The sequence below is a fragment of the Garra rufa genome, chromosome 15 (genome assembly GCF_049309525.1).
Source record: "Garra rufa chromosome 15, GarRuf1.0, whole genome shotgun sequence".
Taxonomy (NCBI): domain Eukaryota; kingdom Metazoa; phylum Chordata; class Actinopteri; order Cypriniformes; family Cyprinidae; genus Garra; species Garra rufa.
Window position 1 is genome coordinate 31,080,632 of NC_133375.1, and position 26,081 is coordinate 31,106,712.

The following is a 26,081-nucleotide window of genomic DNA, read 5'->3' on the forward strand; positions in this document are numbered from 1 at the left end:
ATCTTATTGATTCATGTGAATTAATTAATTCATTCATTCAATTTACAATGTAGGTAATAATAAAAAATAACTACGTGATAATGTAAAATAACGTTCTAAGCTCTCATTTGCTTATTTTTCATTGTTTAAATAATACATATTTGATACATATTTGAATAGCAAAATATATCCCTTAATAGAAATAATTTATTAAATTACTATTATGATTTTTTTTTTTTTACATTTTACAAAGTTTACATGGTACTGCAAAACAGGAATAACCCAGTCGTCATTTACAAGACTGATTGTTTTGGTTCTAATTTGAAAAAAAAAAAAAGAATAGAAAAATAGTTTTTTTTTTTTTAAAGAAATGAATACTTTTATTCCACAAGAACCCATTAAATTGATCAAAAGTGAAAGTAAAGACATTTATAATGTTACAAATGATTTAATTTCAAATAAATGCTCTTCTTTTGAACATTTTCCATAAACCCCCCCCCCCCCCCCACCTTTTCCAAGTGTTTTTAACATTGATAAAAATTTGAATGTTTCTTAAGCAACTCTGCATATTAGAATGATTTCTGAAGGATCATGGCTGATGAAAATTCAGCTTTTCCATTACAGGAATGCATATATGTTAATTGTAATAATATTTCACAATATACATTTTTTACTGTATTTTTGATTAAAGAAATGCGGCCTTGGTGAGCACGAGACTCTTTTAAAAAATATCAGCTTGTTTTCAGTTAAAATTCAAGCGTGGGGTCTCAGGATGCAGGCTGCGAACAATGGGACAGTACTCAACAAATAAAAGCCACTGTAGGCAATTACCGCAAAGCATACCTCAGCACACCATATCCAAACATATTAATCAAACCCGTCTTCACACTGCGCCGCCTGCCTCATTTTCTTCCCTCTGTTTTGAATGCAAATACGGCACAGGCTTTGGAGCTTTCAAGACAGACACTCCATCCAAGGTAGTTACAGAAATCCAGTGATGAGCCAAGCTCATCTCGCTCGCTCTCCCTCTCGTGGAGGTATCCAAACCCCTAATCTCCCGCATAAATAATGGAACTTTATGAATAATTTAAAACGAATCATCTATTTCTGTTGCTTCCAGGAGATGTGTGTGTTTAAGGTTATTTTAATTTGAACTTCTGCTATTTCAAATACAAATGAGCAAATCAGTCAGTGCGCATTTGGTATTTATCTCATTTTCTGCATCTGATCTCCTGTGAGACTTGGGGGCCCGAGGAATCTGCTGGTTTTGGCAGGAAGGAAAAACAGTTTAAACTACAGCAATTAGTACTTAGACTTGTCAAATCAAAACAGGCGGTGCAGAACAAAAACATTTTGAGTGAGCGGCGGATGTAAAAATACAATTTTAAAAGAAAGAAGGACAGGTTTGTGTTTTTTGGGTGATGGTACAGGTCACCTTTAGGAGTGTGTGTATTAGAAATTAGAGTACTGCGAGTACTGTGTGTGTATATATACGTGCATATATGAGGAATGAGGCGGTAGGACTTTAATAAAGTCTCAGTCTTGCAGGATTCTGAGACGGCAGACTTATCTCTGAATGAAACCAATCTGCTCTTCATTTACACAGTGGTTTATTTTTTGTCTATAGCAGCCAGTGACATTCTATTTCCAGTGCCTCCGATGGTGTGGAGAAGCTTTTAGGGTGAATTTAGGGGGGGTCAGCTCCAGGTGCTGTTGGGACCGCAGAGGGCTGAACCTGGTTAAGCTCCTACAGATGAACCTTATGCTGTAGATCTGTCGCGAGAGGAAATTTCACATAGTTTGAACTCCTTAGAGAGAAAAGTTCTACTTTGCAGTTTACTTTTTAGCCCACAGTTTCATAACACCATCTGAAGTGGGACAAACCCAAGAGTTTAGAATAAATTAATATATTTTTTAATATAAAAAAGCATTATGCTTTTTTTTAGATACATATACATAGACACAAACACACCGTTCAAAAATTTGGGGTCAGTAAGATGTTTTTTTTGTTGTTGCTGTTTTGAAAGGAAATTATTTTTAGACTTTTATTTAGTTGAGGGCTCATTAAATGGATTGAAAATGACAGCAAAGGCATTTATAATGTTAAGATTTGTATTTTACTAAATGCTTTTCTACTTCATATTCAAGGAATCCTAAAATTAAATTGACCAGTTTCCACAAAAATGCTAAGCATAATAATGCTATAATTACAATAATAATAAACATTACAATGTCGACTATATAAAATATGTCACCCTGGACCACAAAAGCAGTCTTAAGTACCACAGGCATATTTGTAGCCAAAAATGCATTGTATGGGTCAAAATTATCAATTTTTTTATGCCAAAGATCACTAGAATATTAAGTAAAAATCATGTTCCTTGAAGATATTTTGTACATTTCCTACCATAAATATATCAAAACCTAATTTTTGATTAGTATTACGCATTGCTAAGAATTTAATTTGGACAACTTTAAAGGTGATTTTCTTAATATTTAGAATTTTTTTGCACTCTCAGATTCCTGATTTTCAAATAGTTGTATCTCTGCCAAATATTGTCCTATCCTAACAAACCATACATCAATGGAAAGCTTGATGTATAAATCTCAGTTTACAAAAATTGACCCTTTTGACTGGTTTGTGGTCCAGGGTCACATATATCGTTTTGTATTAATCCCTATGAGCTTTTGTGTTTTGACATTTTAGAATATTTATAATAATTTGAACACTTTGTAGTATAATTTTACACTTTTCCTTGCAGCTACTTTTAAAACTGATTTCTCTTTTCAATTCATTTGTGATCCACAAGTTCACAATTCTGATTCTCTTTCGATTGAATATTACTTAAGTTAGAAATAGTGCAGCTAGAGTGTGTATTTTGCTTCGATGTGAAGTACATTATGTGGACAGTACTGAATGTCTTGTTTTTATATAGCTAGTAGTATATCGCAGATAACAAACACTGATAGCAATATTTCAAACAAGATCAGTCTTAGGATTTCAAAAATCAATTTGTAACCCTGGACCACAAAACCAGTAATTTGAAGCTAAAGCTGAATAAATAAGCTTTCCATTAGTGTAAAATCTAGAATCTGAGGGTGCAAAAAAATAAAAAATATAGAGAAAGTCACCTTTAAAGTTGCCCAAATGAAGTCCTTAGTGATGGATATTACTAATCATAAATTAAGCTGTGATATATTTACAATAGGAAATTTACAACATATCTTCAAGAAACATGATCTTGACTTAATATCCTAAAGATTTTTGGATAATTTTGACCCATTCAATGTATTGTTGGCTATTGCTACAAATATACCCACGCTATGTAAGACTGGTTTTGTGGTCCAGGGTTACGTTTCAGATTGTTGTAAATCTTTAAATCAATATTTTTTTACCCAAACCTTAAATGTAGTTATTAGCATTAGTCAATGCAAATATATTGTATCAGAATGTGAAATCCAAATCTCCAAATGGTTCTTATTTGGTAAGAGTCGTGATACCCCAATTAAACCCCCCCTTTTACAACCTGTATTCATGACTCTGTGTTTTTCCACTCTCCACAGCATCGCATATGCATCCTCCTCTCCTAGGCCACCGTTTCAATCTTCATCGCTAGCTACAACAAACATTACATTTACATATTGATTTCGCAGTTTTAGTCAATGTAAATAAGCTGCCATTACAGTAAATTTGGTCCTCTGTTAACATAAGCTTGTCCAAAGCTCCTCAGATTAAGGCGCTGGTTGCATAATTAATGTGTGCGTTACATATTAATTCCCAGACTCTCCTCTTCCTGACTGCTTTCATTCGAACCCTGATTAGCCGGCAGGCTCGCCTCTAAGCTGTTGATTCATATTCACACACACAGACGGAGCATTTGCTCAAAGCGCTACTTAACCCCCATCGTTTGTCATCAGATGAGGCCTTCTCTCCTACAGCTCAGCACCACGGCTCCCATGAATCTCAAACCCGCTCTGAGGTCAGTGTGACGGCGGAGCGGGCGAGCGGCACAAGCCCTCTTGTCCTTTTGTGTGACGTTTACACCTCTTAGCCCCAATCGATACCTCCAGATGGCCTTGGTGCTGGTGTGCGCCCATGCTGTGGCCCTTGGCTCTGCCCTGGCCTCCCGCTACCCAAGCAGAGCAGTGGGGTGGCACAGGCTTGTCGGAACCCAGAGACCCTGGGGAAACATAAACGAGCCCTAACTCGTCCACCGCTGAACTCTAATGCTCCTTTCTCTCTCTTTTTTCCCCCTTCTGCCCTTCCTGCCATTTAGCAGTGCCCAGCAAGGGGTGTCGAATCAGAACTACCTGCTCGTCATTAGCCACCGTGAAGCACAGAGAGATTACAGCCTCAACTTCCCTGCCAGCAAAACCATCCAGGAGGTGAGACAACCGCACACCTGTCTGTCACCTAGCCCCTCTTTCTGTCTGTCTACACCTGCTGTCTTTCTGTCTCTCCACCGTGTTCTCTGAAACTGCTCTGATTTTTAGGTGGGGCGTCAATTTAATTATTACATGCTAAAATAATAGTCCTCATTGTGGAAGTGTTGGTACCAATGATTAAGGCCAATATTGAGCCAAAGCTAATTATCTCCTAGTCAAAGTTATTCCTTTCTAGAATGCCCGTGGATGACTTCAGGATTGCCTTAAAATGTCTGTGTTTTGGCTGAAACTATGCATCATTTGTCATGTGACCAATACGTTTAGAAAGGGCCCTTCATATACAGTTTCCTGTGATTTAAGAAATTCACAATGTTTTGCATTTCAGGGTGAATTTCAAGCAAATTTTAGGGTTCCTATGGGGTTTGAAAAAGTATGGAAAAGCATGAAGTATTTTCCATGTCTAAAAAAGTATGAGAAAAAGAAAGCAGAGAATGGAAAAATATTTGTTTCCAAACTTTTGCCACCATTTCGTTTTTTTTTATAATAGAAAATTAAGAATTTAATGAAAAAAAAAATGTTTTTTATTTATTTTTGGCATTTTTGCCTTTATTTTGATAGGACAGATCAGAATTGACAGGCAGCGAAGTGGGAGAGATGTATGTCGGCGCGCTGCCCACAAGGCTATCAGCGCATTAAAATAAATAAAAAAGTGAGGTTTCACTGCAGCTGTTTAGTGATTCTTTAGTGATTGTCAAATAATGACTAAATTAAATCAAGATGCACTTTTTCATTATGCAAAATGCAGGTTTAAGCATTTTGGGATTCATCTCACTTTTTTCTTAGCATCGTATTAAATGGCCTCAAGGACCATTGCAAAAGTAAAAAATATATAGACTTTTATGTGCGCACAAGAAACAATTAAGAATATAGGAAAATGCACACTGAGCCACCTAGTGTGCCATCAGCCCATTTTGCGGTGTGTTTTCTTGGTCGCCACAGACTATGTGTTAGGGAGATGTAAGACATTAAAATATGGCATACTGCCCTAATGAAAGCCAAATTTTACACACCTTTTTTTTTTTTTTTTAACAGTAAAGCTCTTTTTTTGATATACCCTTGAACTTATTTTATGCCATTAGCCCATTTCGTGTCATGGTTTCTCTGCCACCGCAGATGATGTGTTAAATTGAACATTATACCTTGAAGTACTACCATAAGAAAAGACAATTTTGAGAAAGTGTAAAGATTTCTGTTTATTCATGTGCATCAAGGTTCTAGTTTTATGCATCGTAAGATGGCAGTGATGCACAAAAGAAATAAGTAATATAAAACTAAAAATTGTAATGCATAAGCATGCAAAAAATTCCCATGGGCATGTAGTTTCTCAAGGGCACAAAAATGTTCTTGTGTGCATGTAAAAGTCTGTATTTTTATTTACTTGCTTATTTATTTATTTATTTTAGGGGCTCTGTATGTTGTCAGTTTGAGAAAATTAATAAAAAAAAAAATAGAAAATATATGTATAAATATTTACAGACGACTGTACTATATACCAAATATTAAGCTGAAAATAATGCTCTATGAAACATTTATGTTAAATATGGTCTGAAAATCTACCAACAGGTTTGGAATTTGAGTCTGGAAAAGTATGGAATTTTGAAATAAAATTTTGTATATTTTGTACATGTTGTTCAACGTTCTAGTATTCTGAATATTGAACTTTTTATTTAGTGTACTGCAAAATAAGACTTTGGATATGAGCAGTGTATTTAGTACTGTATTTTCACATTTATGTTTTTTTTTTTTTTTTACTTTTGAATGTAAATCATCACCTATTTCCCTTTTATTTTACCTCATGACGTGATGCATAGTTTTATTTGGGATATTGTTTCCAATGATAGCAGACATTCTGAAATGTACTTTAATTTGAACTTAACTCTAATTTTTTCATTGGCTATTGAAAAACTAAAACTAAAATAAAAATAAAAATTAGTATAGATACTTTCCCACTCTCAAATCTTGAGGAAGTAGGATGTTCGCCTATTTTCTCTTTCTGAAAATGTGTATTTTGTAAACTTTTAATATTCTGAATATTAAACCTTTTATGTAGCATACAGCAAAATAAGACTTTGGAACATGAGTAGTGTGTTTAGCAGTATTTTCACATTTCTGATCATTTTTTATTTTTAAACGTAAATCATCACTTTTTTCGCTTTATTGTTTCTTTTGATTTGATACAGATTTTTATTTGGGATGTTGTTTCCAGTGATAGCAGACATTCTAAAATATGCAAATTTTAAACTTTTTTTCTCTCATTAACTCTTATTTTCCTTTGGCTATTGTACAACTTAAGTAAAAGTTAGTACAGCAACTTTTCCACTCTCTCCTGTTCTGTGAAGCTGAAATCTTTCAATTTTGAGGCACTGGGAGGTTTGCTTATTTCCTCGTTTTAAAAATATTGTATTTTGTACACTGTAAAAACCCAGCAATTGGATTGTTTTGAACGAGCACTTAGATTAAATGTTTAACCTAGCCTTCTGGGTAGTTTTATTTAACCCAACTGTTGCTTGAAAATTACTATATTTCTTGCTTAAATTAACCCAAAATAGGTTGTAAATTAGCGTTTATTAATGTTCAATAAATTAACCTTTTAATTATTGCTGATGCCTCTAGTAATTATGTGTCTGATTTTTAATTTGCAACTTATTTTGGGTTCATTTCAAGATGGCCATATAGTAATTTTTAAACAATAGTTGAGTTAAATAAAACTACCCAGAAGGTTGTTCATATTTGACCCAGCGCTGGCTTGTTTTTAACCCAGCGTTTTTTAAAGTGTAGCAGGTGGGTTTAATATTCTGAAGACTCTTGTCTACTGTGCGTTTTTCTGCTTATCACAGTGTCTGCAATAACCAGAGCTCAGTATAGAGCAGCACAAACCCCCCTGTGGCTCATCAGCTCCTTTCCCTCTCCCATCAGACCTGTGCGATGCCATTCTTTTCATCACTCTCCTTTTAACTACACTGTGTTGTATTTAAGGTTGGTTTGTGTGGGACACAAAACCCAAACGCTCCATTCTGTACACACACCGACCCCTCCCCGAGTCCCTCGCATTCTCCTCGGCCTGCCCCAGTAACCTACACACAGCTTTCTGGAAATGGCTCCATTAATTATTCACAGCAGGTAGCACGCACCACGTCAAGTGTAACAAGCTCCCTGTGGACTGACAGCGCCACTTGAACCCCTCCCTCAGTGCTGGGGGAGTCATGTTGGGCCTGTGCAGTGCTGTTTTGAAGAAACAGACATCTGTGATGTTCTTTTTTTTTAACTTGAGTTAACTTGTTTAAGTTGTGCAGATTCTTACTTAAAATCTGCATTGCTCTTCTTAACATGGTTTTGTCTTATTTAAAATATATGAAAATACTTCAAAGAAGATCAGTTTACTTGGGAAGCAGCATTAGATAAGATATTAGGACTTGTTTTCTGGAAAATTATCTTTATTTTTAAAGATTTCTCAGTTCCCAGTTAAATTACCATTATTCTTAAAAAGATTTTGTCTTATGATCTCGTTTCAAGGATTTTTAGAAAACTTAAGTTTTTTTTTTTTAATTCTTGAAACAAGATCAGTTTACTTGAGTACAAACACTGCATAAGATATTAAGACATATTTTACTTAGGGAAAAACTATATTATTAACAAGAAATTTTTGTTTTTCAGTTAAATTTTTTTACAAATCTTTGAAACAAGATTGATTTACTTGAGAAGGACTTAAGATATTAAGACTTGTTTTTCTTTTTTGGCAGTGTTATAAGCTTGATGCACCAAAGCGTCCGTTTTTAAAATCCAGTTTATTTATAAATATCAACTCACGAGGAATTTTGTGAGAACCTATTGGGTCAGAACTTTCCTCCTTAAAGGAAAAAAGTACTATTAAAAATAAAAATGATATCTAAAAATGAAGTTTAATTTACTTGAAGCAGCAATATTTAAGATATTTTTAAGATATTAAGACTTATCTGGAAAATTCACTTTATTTTTAGCAAGACTTTCTTATTTTCCAGTTAAAATATCTTAAAATCTATGAAAACAGATCATTTGTGAGCCTGCACCACAAAACCAGTCTTAAGTAGCATGGGTATATTTGCAGCATTAGCTGTTAAAATGATAAAATACATTGTATGGGTCGTAAATAAAAAAAATATCAAAAATCATTCAAATTTTAAGTAAAGATAATGTTCCATGAAAATATTCCTACCGTAAATATATCAAAACATCATTTTTCATTAGTAATATGCATTGCTAAGAACTTCATCTGGATACATTTGAAAGGCGATTTTCTCAATATTCGTTTTTTTTTTTTCACCCTCAGATTCCAGATTTTTAAATTGTTGTATTTTGGCCAAATATGGTCCAAACATCAATGGAAATCTTATTTTCAGTTGATTTATGAATCTCAATTTCAATATTGACCTTTGTTCCAGAGTCACATTTTACTTGAAATGCAGCAATATTTAACATATTATGATTTGTTTTCTTGGAAATTATCTTTAGTCTTATCAAGATTTTGTATTATTTTAATATAAAAATCTTTGCAACAAAGTCAGTTTGCTTGAATACACTACATGAGAAATACTGAGGGATAATGTTTATTCTTAACAAGAATTTCTTGTTTTTCTGTAATTTAAAAAAAATAATTATTAAAAGATTAATTTACTTGGAAAGCAACACTTCATAAGATTTATTTATTTTATTTTTTATTTTTTGGCAGTGTGATAAGCTTGATGCATTTTGGTTCATTTTGAAATTGTTTTATTGTAAACGTCGATTGTGAGAAGCACAAGGAATTTTGTGAGCAAACTATTGGATCAGAACTTCCTTCCTTAAAGAAAAACCTTTCAAATGAAAATTTTTTGGGTGAACTTTTTCATACTTTTCATATTCTACATACTTTTTACGCCAGAATTCTTTCTTTTTTTTTTTAACTAAAGAACTGATTTTCCCCACCTCAGCTTTGTCCACGCAATCCCAGAATCCCTTTCCCGGCGAAACTGCCGCCTTGATGGCGCTGGTCACCATTACAGTAATCAGACTACTTGACAGGTTTGTAATGGTGCTAATTGAAGAGATTAAAGTGAGATGGGTGAGCGCTCTCTTTCCCTCAGCAGATGGTTTTGATGAGCACCTACTGTGAACCTTAAGTGTTTCTGCCGGGATTACAACAACTGGAGAGTAGAGCCCGCGGGGAAGAGAAAAGAGAAGCAGGAAGCGAAGCTGTTGGCTTGGTAGGGGAGCGAGTGACTGGACAAAGCTGAATCAAACGGGCCGCTGCGGCCCCGACTGGCCTGATCCTCAGGCATTCTGTTTCTTTCTTCCTAAGATTGAGAACGAGGGGGAGAGGGAGAAGATTTGTTTTCTAAGGAGAAACAAATTGCGTGCGATACAAACTTTGTTTTTGTAAGAGAACACCTTATTGGTTTCACGTCTCACGTTGGTTTAGTAAGCTGGAGAGTTCATTAGTTACTTTGGCTCCACAGGAAGGTTTTCCCCCTTTTGGGATGGGGAACATTTTTATCTAACATGTCCAAGCGCTCGCTTTTGTGTCTGAAAATGCCAGAAAATAAACACGTGAACAGAAAAGAAAAGCTCAGCGGGATCCACGTCTCGTCTCGTTGAGAAAAAGTTACTAACAAGTGAGGAAAGTTTTTGTTTTACAGTTGTGGCCCTAAAACTGAAGGCCTGTGTGAAAATGCAACAAAACAGCAACAGAGAGCTCTCACAATCTCCCCTCTCGCTTCTTTTCCCCATTCACCCACTCGCAGCCACATATGGAGAGGACTCCTCTCCAGCCTTTCTTTTTCTGCTCTTCTTTTGTCTTTGCTGAAGACCAGCCGATGCTTTTCTGCATGTGCATATCAATAGGAGCAGCAAAAGAGAGAGAGAGAAGAGAGTCCCTCAGTGCTGTCCCGTTGTTTGTCTTTGCCAAAGGCTCTCGCTCAGCCTCCAGGCTCCCAGGGAACGTACCCTTCCACTATTCGGCCCCGGGCCCTTCTCTCCTCCTCTGATTGGCATTCCCAAACCCGAGTTCGGGGCTACGCTTAAGCCTCAGAGCAAATGTTTGTCAGGAAAGTGGCGGGGAGAATAGGGCCGTCCGATAGGGCTCTGCCGTCCGTGACCAGACGACTCGTCCCAGGGATTTTTTCCGGCCCCACAGCGTTTCTCTCCGCAGCTGGAGAGATGAACGCAGAGGAAGAAAAGAAGGATGGAGAGTAAAAGAGTGTGAATGAAAGGCATCTGGTGCTGAAGAGCTTGTGACTGTTTAACGGCAACCTTTTCTTCTCTTTGATTTCTCTCCAGCCAAGGATTACCAGTACTTGGCATTTAGAAAGATTGGATCATTAATGTGCGTGCGTGTGTGTGCGTGCACGGTCGTCTCAGAGAGCGTACGTGTTTATTGACGTCTAAGTCACATACATTTTTTAGACAGTTAGACTGAGAATTTACTAAGATCTTTTTTTAGTTGTTTAACTGATATACATATAACATTAGATTAATCTTCAAATTCAGCAATACACAGATGCTTTTCAGTTTCTTTGTATCTCAAATGCTATTCTTTATCTTTGTACATTTTGTGCAGTCCATCTTCTAAGCAGGATGTTATTTTGACACCATGGAAATGTTTGTTCTGAGGATGATCTATAATATTTATCTTTATATGACAACCACACTGGAGAATATATGAATGAGAGAAAACCTTTTTAAATGAAAAGGCGCTGTTACATGCAGTCCTTAAGAATATAATCCCGGCAGCTGAAATGTCTTTATCCGTAAGATCTTCCCGCATTTTCTGATATAATGTCAACATTTTCAGCTTTTTTTCCTCCTCCTTTTCACAGTGGAAGTCTGTTCCCTGATGCTAAAAACTCTATTGTGACATTTAAAATGAAATGTCAGCGGAACTGGGTTTAATAGGACTGAGTCTTTTCCTTCGTTGTTTAATCAAACCTCATTGTTCCTTACGGGCAGCGGTTTGGGCAAGACAGAACAAATGTCAGCCGGTACCGAACATCTTCAAACTCTCTTTACTTTCTCTCGGAAATCAGTGGTAAATAAACTTGTTATTCGGTGGATTTGTTTGTTTATCCTTTCCGTGTATATTTTTTTTTCTCATTTAGTTGGGTAATGTTGGCTTTAATTTGCAGACCCCTGACTGCTAAGAGGAGGAATTCGTAGCTTATGAATAGGTAATGACACTTGTGTTTGTGAATATTGCAGCAGTATGGGGCTTTCTCCTTTTAAGTCAATTATAATTCGCAGTAGTTGCAGAAAGAGCCCCTCACCCAACCAGCAGCCACCTCTGATAAATTAACTTTCATACCACCTTTATTCACTGACAGGTTTGTAGTTTGCTTTTATTTGCCATTTTCTTTTCTTATTCTCCAAATCTCTTCCTTCCAATATAGCTAAATCTGTTTTGAAGTCAAATAACAGTGAATAGCTTCTCTTTGGATGTTTGTCAAGACGGGATGAAGTCTGGCTGAAGTACCGAGTGGTATAGGTATATTGACAGTAGGGCAGTGCTCATAAAAAAGACCCAATGAAGGAAAGCAGGGAAATATCAGATTCGCGCAGAGGGCCGATTTGTTATAGCAGCTAAATGCTTCTGTCTGGCCCTTGGCGATGGCGTTACTTTCTACTTTCTCTTGAGCTGTGGTGCCATTTGACCCTAAACGGTTCATTACAGCCAAGAGCCGGTGTTTACGGCAGCCTGCCGGTCAGGCCTGGACGGTCAAATCCCTGTAGCCCTCTGGTCAAACACAGATATTACACTCTGTAATAACATTGGCCAACCCAGCTGACCCTTGCTCGCTTCAATAAGAAAAACGCACAACCCAGTGTGTGGGCTTGTGAATGTTTGAGAGTGAGTGAGTGTATGTGTCATGATGAAGTCTCCGACTTTAGCCAGCCGAGGTGATGTTGTCAATATCTGAATTTGTTTCCCTTTATTGAGTTTTTGCCTGACCAAAATGGTTGGGAAGCTCACTGAAAATAAACATTTTCAGTCGTAAATAAAACATGCGACCTCAAAACCAGTCTTAAGTAGCACAAGTATATTTGTAGCAATAGCCAACAAAACATTTGTGTGAGTCAAAATGATACATTTTTCTTTTATGCCAAAAATCAGTAGGATATTAATCATGTTCCATGAAGATATTTTGTAAATTTTCTATCGTAAAAAAAAAAAGTGATTTTCTCAATATTTATATTTTTTTGCACCCTCAGATTTCAGATTTTCAAATAGTTGTATCTCAGCCAAATATTGTTCTATCCTAAGCTTTTTTTATTCAGCTGAGTAGGCGTGTTAATCATAAGTTTCTAAACTCTTGAAAAAATATAAAAATATATAAAATCAAATATTTTTAATTTAATACATTTGTGTATTTCTATTCAATACATTTTGCATTGGCATAGTTTTTCCCTTTCTCTTAAAGACATATTTTGGATCACAACCCACTGCTTAAAAGCCCCTGTATTATTTAATTCGTAAGTATATCATACCATATTGTTAGTGGTTATATTTTAGTCAACAGAAATGTCAAGATTGTATCTGTTAATGAATTCTTAACCCTTAAATCTCTTTCAACCCTGCTTCATGTCCTTTGTTTTCACAAGCATCTTGCAGCCATCGTTTCTGCCTCCGTGGGCACGAGTCCTCAGTCTGGCAGAGGATACATGTCCACTCAGTGCGCTGGCGGTGGGATTTGGCCATACGCTATGAGGGCTTTCCGCCACAATGGCTAGTTTTCTCTGCCTCTGTATCTAGCGCCACGGGGTAGCGCATTCTCTGGGGATAATGCACTAGAATCTGCAGCCCATCCAGCTCTGGACGATACCTGCTTTGATCACCCCCGTCCTCCGAACATCAGCCTGGCGTTGGGCTTTAATCCAACAGCGGCGTAGGAGCGGGGGCCAACATCAACTGTTTAAATGCACGCAATGTTATTAAGTGCAGTTACACAGGGGTGAATAGCAGAAGGGAAATACTGTCCATTTTTCGAGTGAAGGCTGTTGGCATTAGGCATTAGCACAGGCATCTGTGGAATTTTGAGAACACAGAGCTCTTTTCCACCACTTGCCTTTTCTCCCTTCCATCACAGTCACTTATAGAGCCCTGCATTTGAGCCCGAGCCCGTCGGGGCCCGACTTTTTTTTGCCCCTAGGGCCGGGCTTCGGGCCAATTTTCACGTCATAACTTGCACACATATCGGGCTTCGGGCCTGCTTTAGAAAAAAAACTTTAAAAAAAAAAAAAGTTGAATGAGATTTAATGCGTGCGTCCCCGGAAGCGCCAGTGATGTCTCGCGCATAGCAGAGTATGAGCGGAGCGCGGAGTGGAGCGGTGTGATTTTGAATGGAGGAAGGAGCGGATTTTTTAAAAAGTCGGAGCGTCATGGTTTTCACTCTCTTCAAGAGCGCTCCACCACCGCTCCATCATGAGTACAATTCATGCCAATGGTCCGTAATATAACTGCATATTAAGCAGGAAATCATATGTTAAACATGTTTAGCTTGATAGAGATGGATCACTCAAATCAGAAATAATGTGATCTGTAGGTAAAATAACTGACGAAAACGTATTATTTTCATTACAAACTTTGCACTGGATAAAGCAGCAATACTCTTTTAATGCTGACAATTATTAGCTGTGGTCGGAACAAATATTGCACACTATGTTTGAAACTCTCCTGTTATTTTATTTAATTATATTTTATGAGCAGGACTGTTACATTTCAAACATACTTAATTTTATTCTTTATATATTTGTTCAATATTCGTTTACTTTACCACTGCGACTTTGTATGTTCCGGTTTTGCGCAGCAGAGCTGCCTGCCCTGTTCGAAATGCCTTTGTTCTGAGATGGTGATAATAAACTTTAAATCTAACATTGTGATATATTTATGTTTGTATTATATCTGTGAATTGCATTGTAGACTAGTCAAGTGTTGATTTGATATATAGGTTAAATTGAGTAAACTCACTGTGGACCACATACCGCTTGGATATCGATGTCACTTAAAAAACTTACATTTAAAAAACAAACAAACAAACAAAAAACTCCAAACATTTCTCTAAATTGTTCTGATAAAAAAAACAAAACGAAAAAACATAAACTTTCTATTAAATACGAATCTGGTCTATTTTAATGGCTGTAACAGTATAAGCTGTTTGGCGGAAAAAAAGACGGGCTTCGGGTCGGACTCGGGCCAAAATTTTTGATAAGCTGTCGGACACGGGCCGGGCTACAGCCTGTGCGTCTCGGGCCAGGGCCGGGCTAGGGCTTAGATTTAAGGCCCGTGCAGGGCTCTAGTCACTTATATCTTAGTGATAATAGCAGGTTCACCTTGTGTTCTGATAGTGTCTAAAGAAGTGTTTGTGAAATAAACTTGAATGTGTTTGCAGGTTGTTGTATTCTTGTACCTGTTATCTGATATTTTTGTCTGTTTATATCTCAGGTGAAAAGGAACATTTCAGACCTGACAAACATCCCAGTGCGGCATCAACAGTGGGACGGCTGGCCTGCCTCTGCCTCAGATGACTCGGTATGTTTTTTTCCCCTCTCAAGTTTTATTTTTATTTAAAGGAACCGTATGTAAGAAATTTATGTCAGTTAATCATAAAATGGCCCTGAAATGTCACTAGACATTAAGAAATCATGTTCATTTCAAATACTTATATCACTGACAACAGTGGTCTGGCCAGGATATTGTCATTTAAAAGTGAGAGTTGCAGCCCACAACTGATGTTATTGTTGTCATTTTGTGTTTTGGTCTGAGGCGCCACCCTCCAGCTTTCTACCAATCACGAAGTCAGTAGAGTTTCGTGAGACGGGTTGCCAGCTCTGTTACAGCTGCGGCTATTCTAACGTGTCGGATTAAACTTGTATAACGTTACGAAACGAAAAAGACCTCGTTTTGAAACCGAAACACGTCGTGACAAAGTCCGAAATAAAACAAGGATTGGTATAGGAGATGCATTTGAAAGATGGAGACGGCTGAAAACGGAGAAGAATTTGAAGACAGACGCTTTCGTTGGTAATTTTTTCCTGAACAGGTAAGATTCATCTATGTTTGGCTAACTTTGCTTCAGTACTCAGTGGATTTTCCGCGGTCGCCCGTGATAATGCGTTCATAAAAAGCTTTATATCGCACCACTAGCAGGGTTGGAAAACAACCTATGTTCCGACTGAAATGTGGTATTACAGTACATCTTTGCGAAATATTTGGCTAATCGCCATCTGTAAATTTTTGCGATACATAATTACTTCGCAAAACATCTCTTGTGAAACATAAACATAATTAACAGAAGAAAAACAAATTACTGTGCATCACTTGTCATTGGAAGCTTCTTATTGCAGCCTACTCTTGCAGCTTAGCTGGCAACCTCGAGTCAGGGTGAAGCGGGAGGGGATAGACCTTTCTACAGTATTTTGAATGTGATTGCAGTACCAGTTTTGGCCACAATCCTACATACGGTTCCTTTAATCCTCTGATGATTGTGCACCTGTCTGTCACTTCAGTTTAATTAAAAACTGCCCATATTTAATAATTATTATATCGGGAATAAGTTGTAAATTAAGAATAGTAGAGGTGTCACCCTGTCCCAACTATATACAGTGCCTTGCGAAAGTATTAACCCCCTTATTTTTTTTATGTTTATGTCTTTTTATGTTAAACTGCTTTAAATTACTTTTTTTCCCACAACAATTTACACTCCATACACAATAATGACAAAGCAAAAACAGATTTGTGACAATTTTGCTAATTTATTAAAAATAAAACACTGAAATAAGTACATTGCATAAGTATTCATACCTTTCATACCCTTAACTCAGTACTTAGTTTGAAGCACATTTACAGCCTCAAGTCTTTTTGGGTATGATGCAACAAGATTTGCGCATCTGCATTTGGCAGTTGTCTGCCATTCTTCCCCTTCATCTCTCAAGCTTTGTCGGTTTGGATGGGGCCTGGCAGACTTTTTCAGGTTTCTCCAAAAATATTTGATTGTGTTCAATCCAAGGCTCTGGCTGGGCCACTGAAGGACATTTAGAGTTGTCTTTAAGCCACTCTTGCTGTGTGCTTAGGTTCATTGCCCTGTTGGAAGTCTGAAGATCTGAAGGCTCTGGACTGGGTTTTCATTAAGGCTATCTCAATATTTTGGTGCATTGAGCTACCCTTCTACTCTGATGAGTCCCTCAGTCCCTGCCACTGAAAAACATAATAATGAGCAGTGGTTGGTTTCCTTCAAACATGATGCTAGGAATTGACGTTCATCAGACCAGAGAATCTTGTTTCTCACAGTCTAATTGTCCTTTAGGTGCTTTTTTGCAAATTCCAAGTCGGTTTTCATGCGTCTTCACTGAGGAGAGGATTGAGTTTGGCTACACCAGCATAAAGACCGGGTTGGTGGAGTGTTGCAGTGAAGTTTGTCCTTCTATAAGTTTCTTTCATCTACATGTACGATAATAGAGCTCAATTAGATTGACTATCAGCTTCTTGGTCACCAGTATAACCAAGCCCCTTCTCCATCAATTGCACAGTTTGGCCAGGAGGCCAGCTCTAAGAGTCCTAGTTGTTTCAGTAATGGAAGCTACATGCTTCTGTGAACCTTCAATGCAGCAGATTTTTTTTCTGAACTCTTCCCCAGATCTGTGCCTTGATGCAAGCCTGTTTCTGAGCTCTACAGGCAATTATTTTGAATTCAGGGTCTGGTTTTTGCTCTGATATGCATTTTCAGCTGTTAGACCTTTTCTGAGAGGTGTGTTCCTTTCCAAATCATACTCATTCAAATGAATTTGCCACAGTTTAACTCCGCTCAAAATGTAGTAACATCTACAAGTGGTATGAGTGCTCCTGAGATAAATTTCACGTGTTCCAGATAAGGGTATGAATACTTATGCAATGGAATCATTTCAGTTTTTTTTTATTTCTTATACATTTGCAAACATGTTTTGTGCTTTGTCTTTACGGTGTTTGGAGTGTAGATTGATGTGGGAAAAAAGTAATTTAAAGCAATTTAACATAAGGCAGCAAAATAAAATGAATATGAATGAATAATGTATGAATACTTTCACAAGGCACTGTATATATAATGAAATAAAGCTTTTGCAGTATTAAACTGATATTTGGACCAAAGACAGACCAGCTAAAGGGCTTTTTGTTGGTCACTTGGTTTTGGTCAACCTTTTGCTATTCCAGCCCACAGCAAAGTCACATTGCCCTTAAATCTTGCACTGCATAACTCTATTAACTTCAAGTATGTTCTGCTTTGCCATAATTGTTGCATTTTTATTTTTCAGTGTGAAATGACAAATTGCATGACAAAAATTGTGCCTGAGTTAGGAGTGTAAGAAATGATTTCTTATAGTTTAAACAAATTGATAGAATAATTTCTTCTTTTCTGTAGTGGTTTAAGCAACGTGAAAATAAGATGTTGGTACTAATTAAGATGTCACAGAGCAGCTCCTCTCCCTTGTCCCCTCTGTGTGGACATTACAGCTCATGTAGTGGGGGGTCAGTGACCTTTCCCGCCCTGTTCTGTGCTCCCAGCCTTTCAGTACGACTCATTCACAGTGATCAGAGACGGCCCTAACACCGAACCCTGAGGAACCCCACCTCCCAGCTTAGACATCCGCGATAATCATCCGTACAATAACCATGGGAACTTTTTCTTTACTCATCACTAGTCATTGTGCAACTGACCGGTTAAGCATGGAAATTGTCCTTGTGTTTTAAGCATGAAAGAGTAATATCTTTCTATGCTCGTCATTGGTCTTCATTTGCTGTCAGATGCCTAATTGAGGGCAAGTACGATTTCAAAGGGAGTGGCTTGATGAACAAACCTGTTTTTTGAACACTGTTTGTTTCAGGTGTTGAACGTTTTCTCCCTCCCCCCACCAACCCCCATATTTGCATTGTCATCTTTCAAAAGAGTAAAATGTATCTGGCCGCTATTAAGATGGTTTTGGTTACCTCTATTTTAAAGAACAAAATAAAACATAAAACCCTGTGACTACGTATTTGCGAGTCCCAGAACAAAAGACTATGACCCCATTGTAAGTAGCTTTATGAGCAGTGTTTCACAGAGCTCTTTAACAATGACTGCATTGTTTATTTTCAGTGTGCACTTGTAAGGCTCATGTATCTCACCCATTGCATTTAGCTCATATTGTTAAAAGGCGGTTGGAGAGATCGTTTCGTCCTTCAGCGAAAAGCACAACAGACACAAGGTCACTGAATTACACCCTCTCACCACAGACTGCCCACTTGAGTCGGGCCACTTCAGGGCTGAAGTGCACTCACCGAAGACCTCAACCCACAATCTTGTTTTTTGATGAAGAGGGCACCGCTCATGAATACTCTTTAAGGCACATTAAACCGTTAATGCCCAAGCAGTGATTGGTTATGTGTGGTCGCCGTGCACTTGGCCACAGACCAGCTTTCCACCTCAACTCATTTTGGCTTATAGGGAGGGATGTATTATTAAAGCACCGGTCTTAATAATGGCCCAGGGCTCTTATTGAAATGCCTAGCCGTGCATTAGACGCAAAGCTCTTGCAATGCAGGCAGGCCGTTTTTTGCGCGTATCTCATTAACCTTCCCTCATCTCCTGGGATTTGTACCAATAAACATGACAGCCCAGGCTTAGAAATACATTTACCAGCAGTCTGAGTCAATGCCTACTCTGCTGTGCTTTCATTACCCTTCGCAGTGAGTCTCTCTGTGCTCCGTTCTACCTCATAAGGGTGAAAAATGGAAAACTGATCAGTAGTCAGTTTACATTTCGCCAACTGAGCTTTTAAGCATATTGGTTTTGAAGGCGCTAGCGACAGGTTTGTTTGGTTTTTTTCTTGTACTGTTGAAATGGATTGAATGTAATATATTAATCAGTTTCAGAGGGAAGTTAGAACGTACACTTGGCTCTCATTGCGTCTTCTGTATTTATGTTTTGAAGATATGGTTTGATTTTGATCCATTCATACAGTGAAACTGTTTAACCAGTTAACATTTAAACAGTCGTTTTAACTGGATTTGTGATTAGCATTGTAAATTTGTCTCCGGGGAGAAAGGGATTACAGTTGAAAAATCAGCGTACCTTCTTATGCCTTTTGAATCGGTGGGTGGATCTTAGCGGTTGTCTTGACGTCCCTATGCAGTGTCTGTAAATTCAAAGGAGGCTGTTTACCATAGTCATGTTTTAGCCCTTGTTTGTTTGAGTGGGTGTAGTCAGGATGCGTGTGGTGTGTTTGAGGGGCTGACACAGGCTTCTTCATATGGCAGGCCACTTGAGGACTGCTGTTTGCAGGCTGTGTTTGGCATTAACCGCCCAAACTTCGATATCTTTTCTGCCCGAACTTAGGCTGCACTATTTTGTGAGCACCTTTTGTTGAACCCTTCTATTACATTCAGGCGAATAATGTCAGTTCATTTAACATTGAGTTTTATTTCATGGCTTATGTAAATATGGTAATCAGAAAAATTGAATTCGAGATCGGCAGTGACAGTGCGTCGTTCCCTTGCCGCTATTATTTAAAAATGTCCCAGCCTCAAATTGTAGCTCATGTTCTTGTTTGTTTTATTTGTTCTCTTAATTTGCTCCTAATTGGTCCATTTCCCACCTCTGAGTTCCCTTTCTCACACACGCACATCGTGAGCCAAAACTCTTTTGAGCTCTTTTCATATTTCACTGCCAGCCTCGTGGAGCACCTATGGGAATGATTGACAACTTCTGGAACGTCCTTATTAGAGTCTTTTCCCCCTTAATTGCTGACATTTATCCAGTGTTTCTTGGTGTTTGCTAATGTATTACTGCTGCTGCTCTCCGAGGGTCTCCGTGGCCCACGGCTGTTATGGGCTTTCAGCGTCACAGACCTGCGGAGGCGGCTTATTGGGCCTGCTGGTTGCCGTAGCGACGAGGCTCAGCTCTAAGCCCATACAGAGCCCCTTGTGAGATTGCTATCTGCAGGTGAAGTTCTTCCGAGAGAGAGAGGTATATACACTCTTATATTGCCAATCTTCTGTCTTCAGAAGCGCCAACTTGCTGTCGGTCTCCAGTCCCTGTCCCCTACTGGGGCCGTCTGACATAAATCATGCTTTACATGTTTAGATCAACACCTTGTTGTATTTAACAGTGGGTAATGGTGATCTATCATATGCAGGTGAAATGGATCTGTGATGTTTGATTTTGAAATGAAGGGGGTTTTCAAGGATTGACTTTTCTCAGTTTTTTACTCTGCATGGTTAAATTTAAACTGTACATAAATATTATTATTATTATTATTAATAATAATAATAATAATAATAATAATATTTATGTAAAGTTTGGGACCAGTAAAATGTTTAATGTTTTTTTTTTAAGTCTTCTGCTTATCAAGGCTGTGTTTATTTGATTAAAATTACAGAAAAAAACTGTAATATTGTGTTTAAAATAGTGTTTTTCTATTTTAATATACATTAAAATATAATTAATTCCTGTGATGCAAAGCTGAATTTTCAGCATCATTACTCCAGTCTTCAGTGTCAAATGATTTTTCAGTAATCATTCTAAAATGCTGATTTATCATCAATGTTGGAAACCGTTGTGCTGCTTAATATTTTCTTTGAACCTATGATACCTTTTTCAGAATTTTTTGATGAATAAAATGTTAAAAAGAGCAGCATTTATTTAAAATAGAAATAAATGCGTTTTATAGAACACTTTTATTTAGCAAGAATGTGTTAAATTGATAAAAAGTGATAGTAAAGACTTATATTGCTAGAAAAGATTTATGTTTTGAATAAATGCTGTTCCTTTTAACTTTTTATTCATTAAAGAATCCTGAAAAAGTATCACAGGTTTCCAAAAATAGTAAATGTAAAGTTTCCAACATTGATAGCAAATCATATTAGAATGATTTCTGAAGGATTGTGTGGCACTAAATACTGGAGTAAACTATATAAATATATATTTATGCATTTATTTGATTAAAAATACAGAAAAAAACTGTAATATTGTGAAATATTATTTCAATTTAAAATAACTATTTTCTATTTAAATATATTTTAAAATGTATTTTATTCTTGATACAAAGCTACGTTTTCAGCATCATTAGTCCATTCTTTAGTGTCACATGATCCTTCAGAAACCATTCTAATATGCTGATTTATTATCAATGTTGGAAACAGTTTTGCTGCTTAACATTTTGTTGGAACTTTTTTCTTTCACAAATCAAAAGTCGAAAAGAACAGTGTTTATTTCAAATAGAAAAAAATGTAACAATATACACTATAGTCAAAGTTTGGGGTCAGTAATTTTTTAAAAACTATCACAGGTCCCCCCCCCAAAAAATTAGGCACAATATTAATAATAAATCAGCATATTAAAATAATTTCTGAAGGGTTGTGTTACACTGAAGACTGGAGTAATGGCTGATGAAAATTCAGCTTTTGAATTACCAAAATACAGTCAAACCAAAACTTATTCAGACACCTTTAACATTAATCACATTAGTTAAAACTATTAAACTGTGTCAAAACAAATTTATCTTGATAATGTAACTTTGATAGAAAGGTATGTAATGGATTACAATTAACCAAAAATTCCAACAACTGTTAGTATGACAATATTTACACAACTATCAGTACTTCGTTGACCAATTACCAAGCAGTACTTATTTTTGTTCAGTTTGTGTTGTCAAAAGGTCAGATTAGCAATTAAAGAAAAAACACTTAAGCAAAACATGGTAGTTCACTTTATGAAGATTTTTTGGGTATAATGTCACAGTTTACTTTTGCTATCCTCATTTACATAAATGAACTAGAGTGTCCTACACCCACTAGTTAAAAAAGATATATATAAAAAATTATATCTGGTGTCTGAATAATTTTTGGTTTATATTGTCAATTTTTGGTTCATATATATATATATATATATATATATATATATATATATATATATATATATATATGTATATATGTGTGTGTGTATGTATATGTATATGTATGTGTGTGTGTGTGTGTGTGTGTGTGTGTGTATTAAGAATATTTTTGTAATTTTTATGTATTATTTACATTATTTAAAAGTTCACATTTTTTGATTGGTGTATTGCCATACACACACACACACATATTTAATCTAAATAAATAAATGTAAGTAAAGTAATGCATATAAATTCATCAGCATCAGCTTTGTTTTTTTTGTTTTTTAATATTTGGACCTGTCAGTATTTATTATATTTTATATTATCGAAGTATTGCTATTTTGACACTGAGATTCTCACTACAGAATTATAAAATTGTATTGTAAGTGGCATTTGTTGTCTTCTGCCATCAACATCCAGCAAATCGTAGCAGTTACAGATTACACCTTAAACAGGTGAAAACAAAACATCGCCTAGCTTATTCACACTTTTTTTTATTCTCGAAGGGCTTAGTTCTGTAAGGTTCACTGGGCATTTTAAACACTGTATTTGACCCTAGATCTTAATCAAGACTGACACCTCCTCAAACCCCAACCTGAAAGGGTCCAACAGGTGTTTAGGGTGGGGCTTCTTGTTTTTCTTTTCTTTTCTGGACTCCACACTCTCTCGCTTTTTTCGCGCTCTGTAGCTCTCTTGTCCTCATCTATCAAAGAAGGCAGGCACAAGGTGCAACTTGGGGCTCTCGGACGACTAGAGCAGCTGTCAGCAGTAATTATCTCCTTCACAGCCGGAGAGATGGAGAACGACAACAAATAGCTGAAAACAACCAAGAGGGGAAGTAAAAGGAAAAAGCTAGTCAGATAAATATGTTGAGTTGATGGTAGACAGAGAAGGAGAATTCCTCTTAGACAAGAACAGAGAACGAGAAATGGAATTCCTCTTTTGCATGGTGCTCAGTGCTAGGGGCTTTAATGCAAGTGTTAATGAAAGGGGACCAAAAGAGGAGGATTTTGTTCTTTGTTTGGAGGTGGAGAGGGAGGTGTGGAAAGATGAGGGGGTGACCTCTCCCCTGTAGCCTGCGGCTCTGAACACGCACACACTTAAGAACCAAGATGCTCTCATACCGTTAGGCAATGGGGTCAGAACATGGAAGTTTTACCACTTTAAGTGCCCTTATTTTACCCTACTTAAGTGTTAAATGGGATATATCATGGAAAACAGGATTTGCCTTGTTTTAAAGGGACAGTTCCCCAAAAATGAAAATTCTCTCATTAATTACTCACCTTCATGTTGTTCCAAACCTATAAGACCTTTGCTCATCTTCGGAACACAAATTAAAGAAATTTTTGATGAAATCCGAGAGCTTTCTGACCCAGCATAGTTAATATAGAGTTAATTCAACAATTTCTTCTCTTCTATGTCAGTCTTTGATGAACATTCACTGATGTAGCACAAATGTCACATGGTCTGTTTTATCGTTGTCCTTCCTGCCTTTCTGAGCCTTGAATGTGGTAGCTGTACCGCTGTCTATGCAGGGTCAGAAAGCTCTTGGATTTCATCAAAAATGTCTTAATTTGTCATCCAAAGATGAACAAAGATCTTACAGGTTTGGGACGACATGAGCTGGTGAGCTTTATGGCGTCCGACACTTTGATCCTCCTGTGAAAAGAACATGGTTAATGTGTGGACAGTGCTTTTGTTTGTGTCACCCAACAGTACTGTACATTGTCTCTCTGTACAGGCAATCTGTCTTTAATTAGTCCTTGTAGAAGAGAAACACTGTCTGCGATTCTTCTCTCTGTGTGGGCCATCACAAAGAAAGAGAGAGTGTGTTGTGTGTTTGTGTGTTTTGGGGGAGTTAGCGCCCTGTTGAAGTACTTGACACTCTAAAATCCTCTCTGAGTTGCATTATGGGATATTATGGCGCTTAAACCAAAGCTTGTTTTACACTTAATCTGTTATGTCGGTTAATCAACAGCAAGACGTGACATCAGTCTTGGTATGTCTCAAATTTGGTAAACTTTAAGAACATTTTGGATAGGACGAGATACAACTATTTGAAAATCACCAATCTGATGGTGCAAAAAAAAGGTCTAAATATAGAGAAAATCACCTTTAAAGTTGTCCAAATAAAGTTCTTAGAAATGCATATTACTAATCAAAAATTTCATAATATTTACAGTAGGACATTTACCAAATATCTTCATGGAACATGATCTTTACTTAATATCCTGATTTTTGGCATAAAAGAATCAATAATTTTGACCCATAAAATGTATTTTTGGCTATTGCTACAAATCTGTGCTACTTAAGGGGCCGTTCACATGAAGCGTCTTTTGCGCGCGCAAGTTCGTTATTTCAAATGGAGACGCGCGCATATTGGAAGCGACGCGCACGCGGTGCGACGCGCTAGTTTTTTCCATCCATTTTTTCCATCGATTTAAAAACATCTCAACTTTTCAGAATGTCGCAAGCGCACCGCAGGTCATGTGACATGAACTAACCAATCAGCTTCCTCACGTTTTTCCGTTACATTGAAACCTCAGCAGAAACATGGAGGAGCAGCTCATCATTGTGGTCCAGGGATTTCTTGAACTTTATGATTTGTCAAGCCCCCATTATTTTGACGCTAATACAGTAGAAGAAACAATGCATGGAGACGCATAGGCTTGGAGCTAGAGCGCAGCTGATGGTTGCTTAGAAACGGCAGACGCTTCCGAGCGCTTTGTTGATAAGGAAGAAAGCGGCCCACCTAGCGTTTTCCACGCGTTTTTAGGCGCGACATGTGAACGGCCCCTAAGACTGGTTTTGTGGCTAGGCCACTGCAACTATTCTTTTAATTTTTAAAATTCATTTCTAAAAAATATATGAAATTTATGGGGAGACACTATAGGCAAAAGCACTGTTTTTTTCATGCACTGGTCAATTTTGAAATTTTGGGCTTTTCTTAAAGGGTTTTTTTTTTTTTTTCAAACCAGTGGGAACAAAACATCCAAAATACACTTTTTAAAGTTTCTTTTATAACACTTTATCTGTTTGCATCTATAGTTTTCAATTACAATGCATATCTTTAAGGCCATTTTCTCACAATTAGATTTTCTTCCTGGACTAAATCAAATATCTCCACTTCAGTAACACCTAAATACACCAAACTTTACAACATAATTTTTATTCCTATCTATATTCTAAAGGTTTTAACAGAGTAGTTTTTTTTTTCATATTTATGCAACATCTTATTCTTTTAAATTGGCAAAAAAAGGTTAAAAAAATCCCCTAGAGTTAGAACTTTTGGCTCTAATATGTCAACAAAATGAAACAAGAATTTTAAACCTGGCTTTATCCAATGTTAAGATTTTTCATTATTTAAGATAATGCAAATTAGCACTCTTTTTAATTAATTTTATTTTCATATTTGCATATTTAAACAACATTTCAGAAAACTTGTAATGCAAAAAATGTTTTTATTTCTTAATGTAATCAATCAGCTGAGTAAGTGCTGAGATCTGTTTTAGTCTAATTGTTTTTTGTTTTTTTACTTAATTCATCTGAGGTGTCTCGCCTTAAATTTATAGCCTGATTATGATGCACCAGAAAGTTTATATGGGTACAGGTATTTTCTTGTTTTACAGTTGATAATTTTTTGTCACGTTTTATTAATATTATTATTAATTTATTTTATTTTGTGCACAGTTTGCCATCTGAATTTTCAAAATTTAAAAAAAAAATCTTTGTTTTGAGTTTAAACTTTTAAGTTTAAATTGCACAAA

The 26,081-nt window shown here is 36.8% G+C and overlaps 1 protein-coding gene across 2 annotated transcripts in view; it reads left to right on the plus strand.

The window, feature by feature from the left end:
* Positions 1-26,081, plus strand: part of faf1 (Fas (TNFRSF6) associated factor 1) — a 98,854-nt gene that overhangs the window by 26,945 nt on the left and 45,828 nt on the right. Inside the window, exons 7-8 of one of the 2 annotated variants that reach the window (XM_073819145.1) lie at positions 4,257-4,365; positions 14,873-14,959. In XM_073819145.1, coding sequence (XP_073675246.1) covers positions 4,257-4,365; positions 14,873-14,959 — 196 coding nt within the window. The remainder of the gene's footprint in view (positions 1-4,256; positions 4,366-14,872; positions 14,960-26,081) is intronic. The other variant, XM_073819146.1, reaches the window with a different exon arrangement.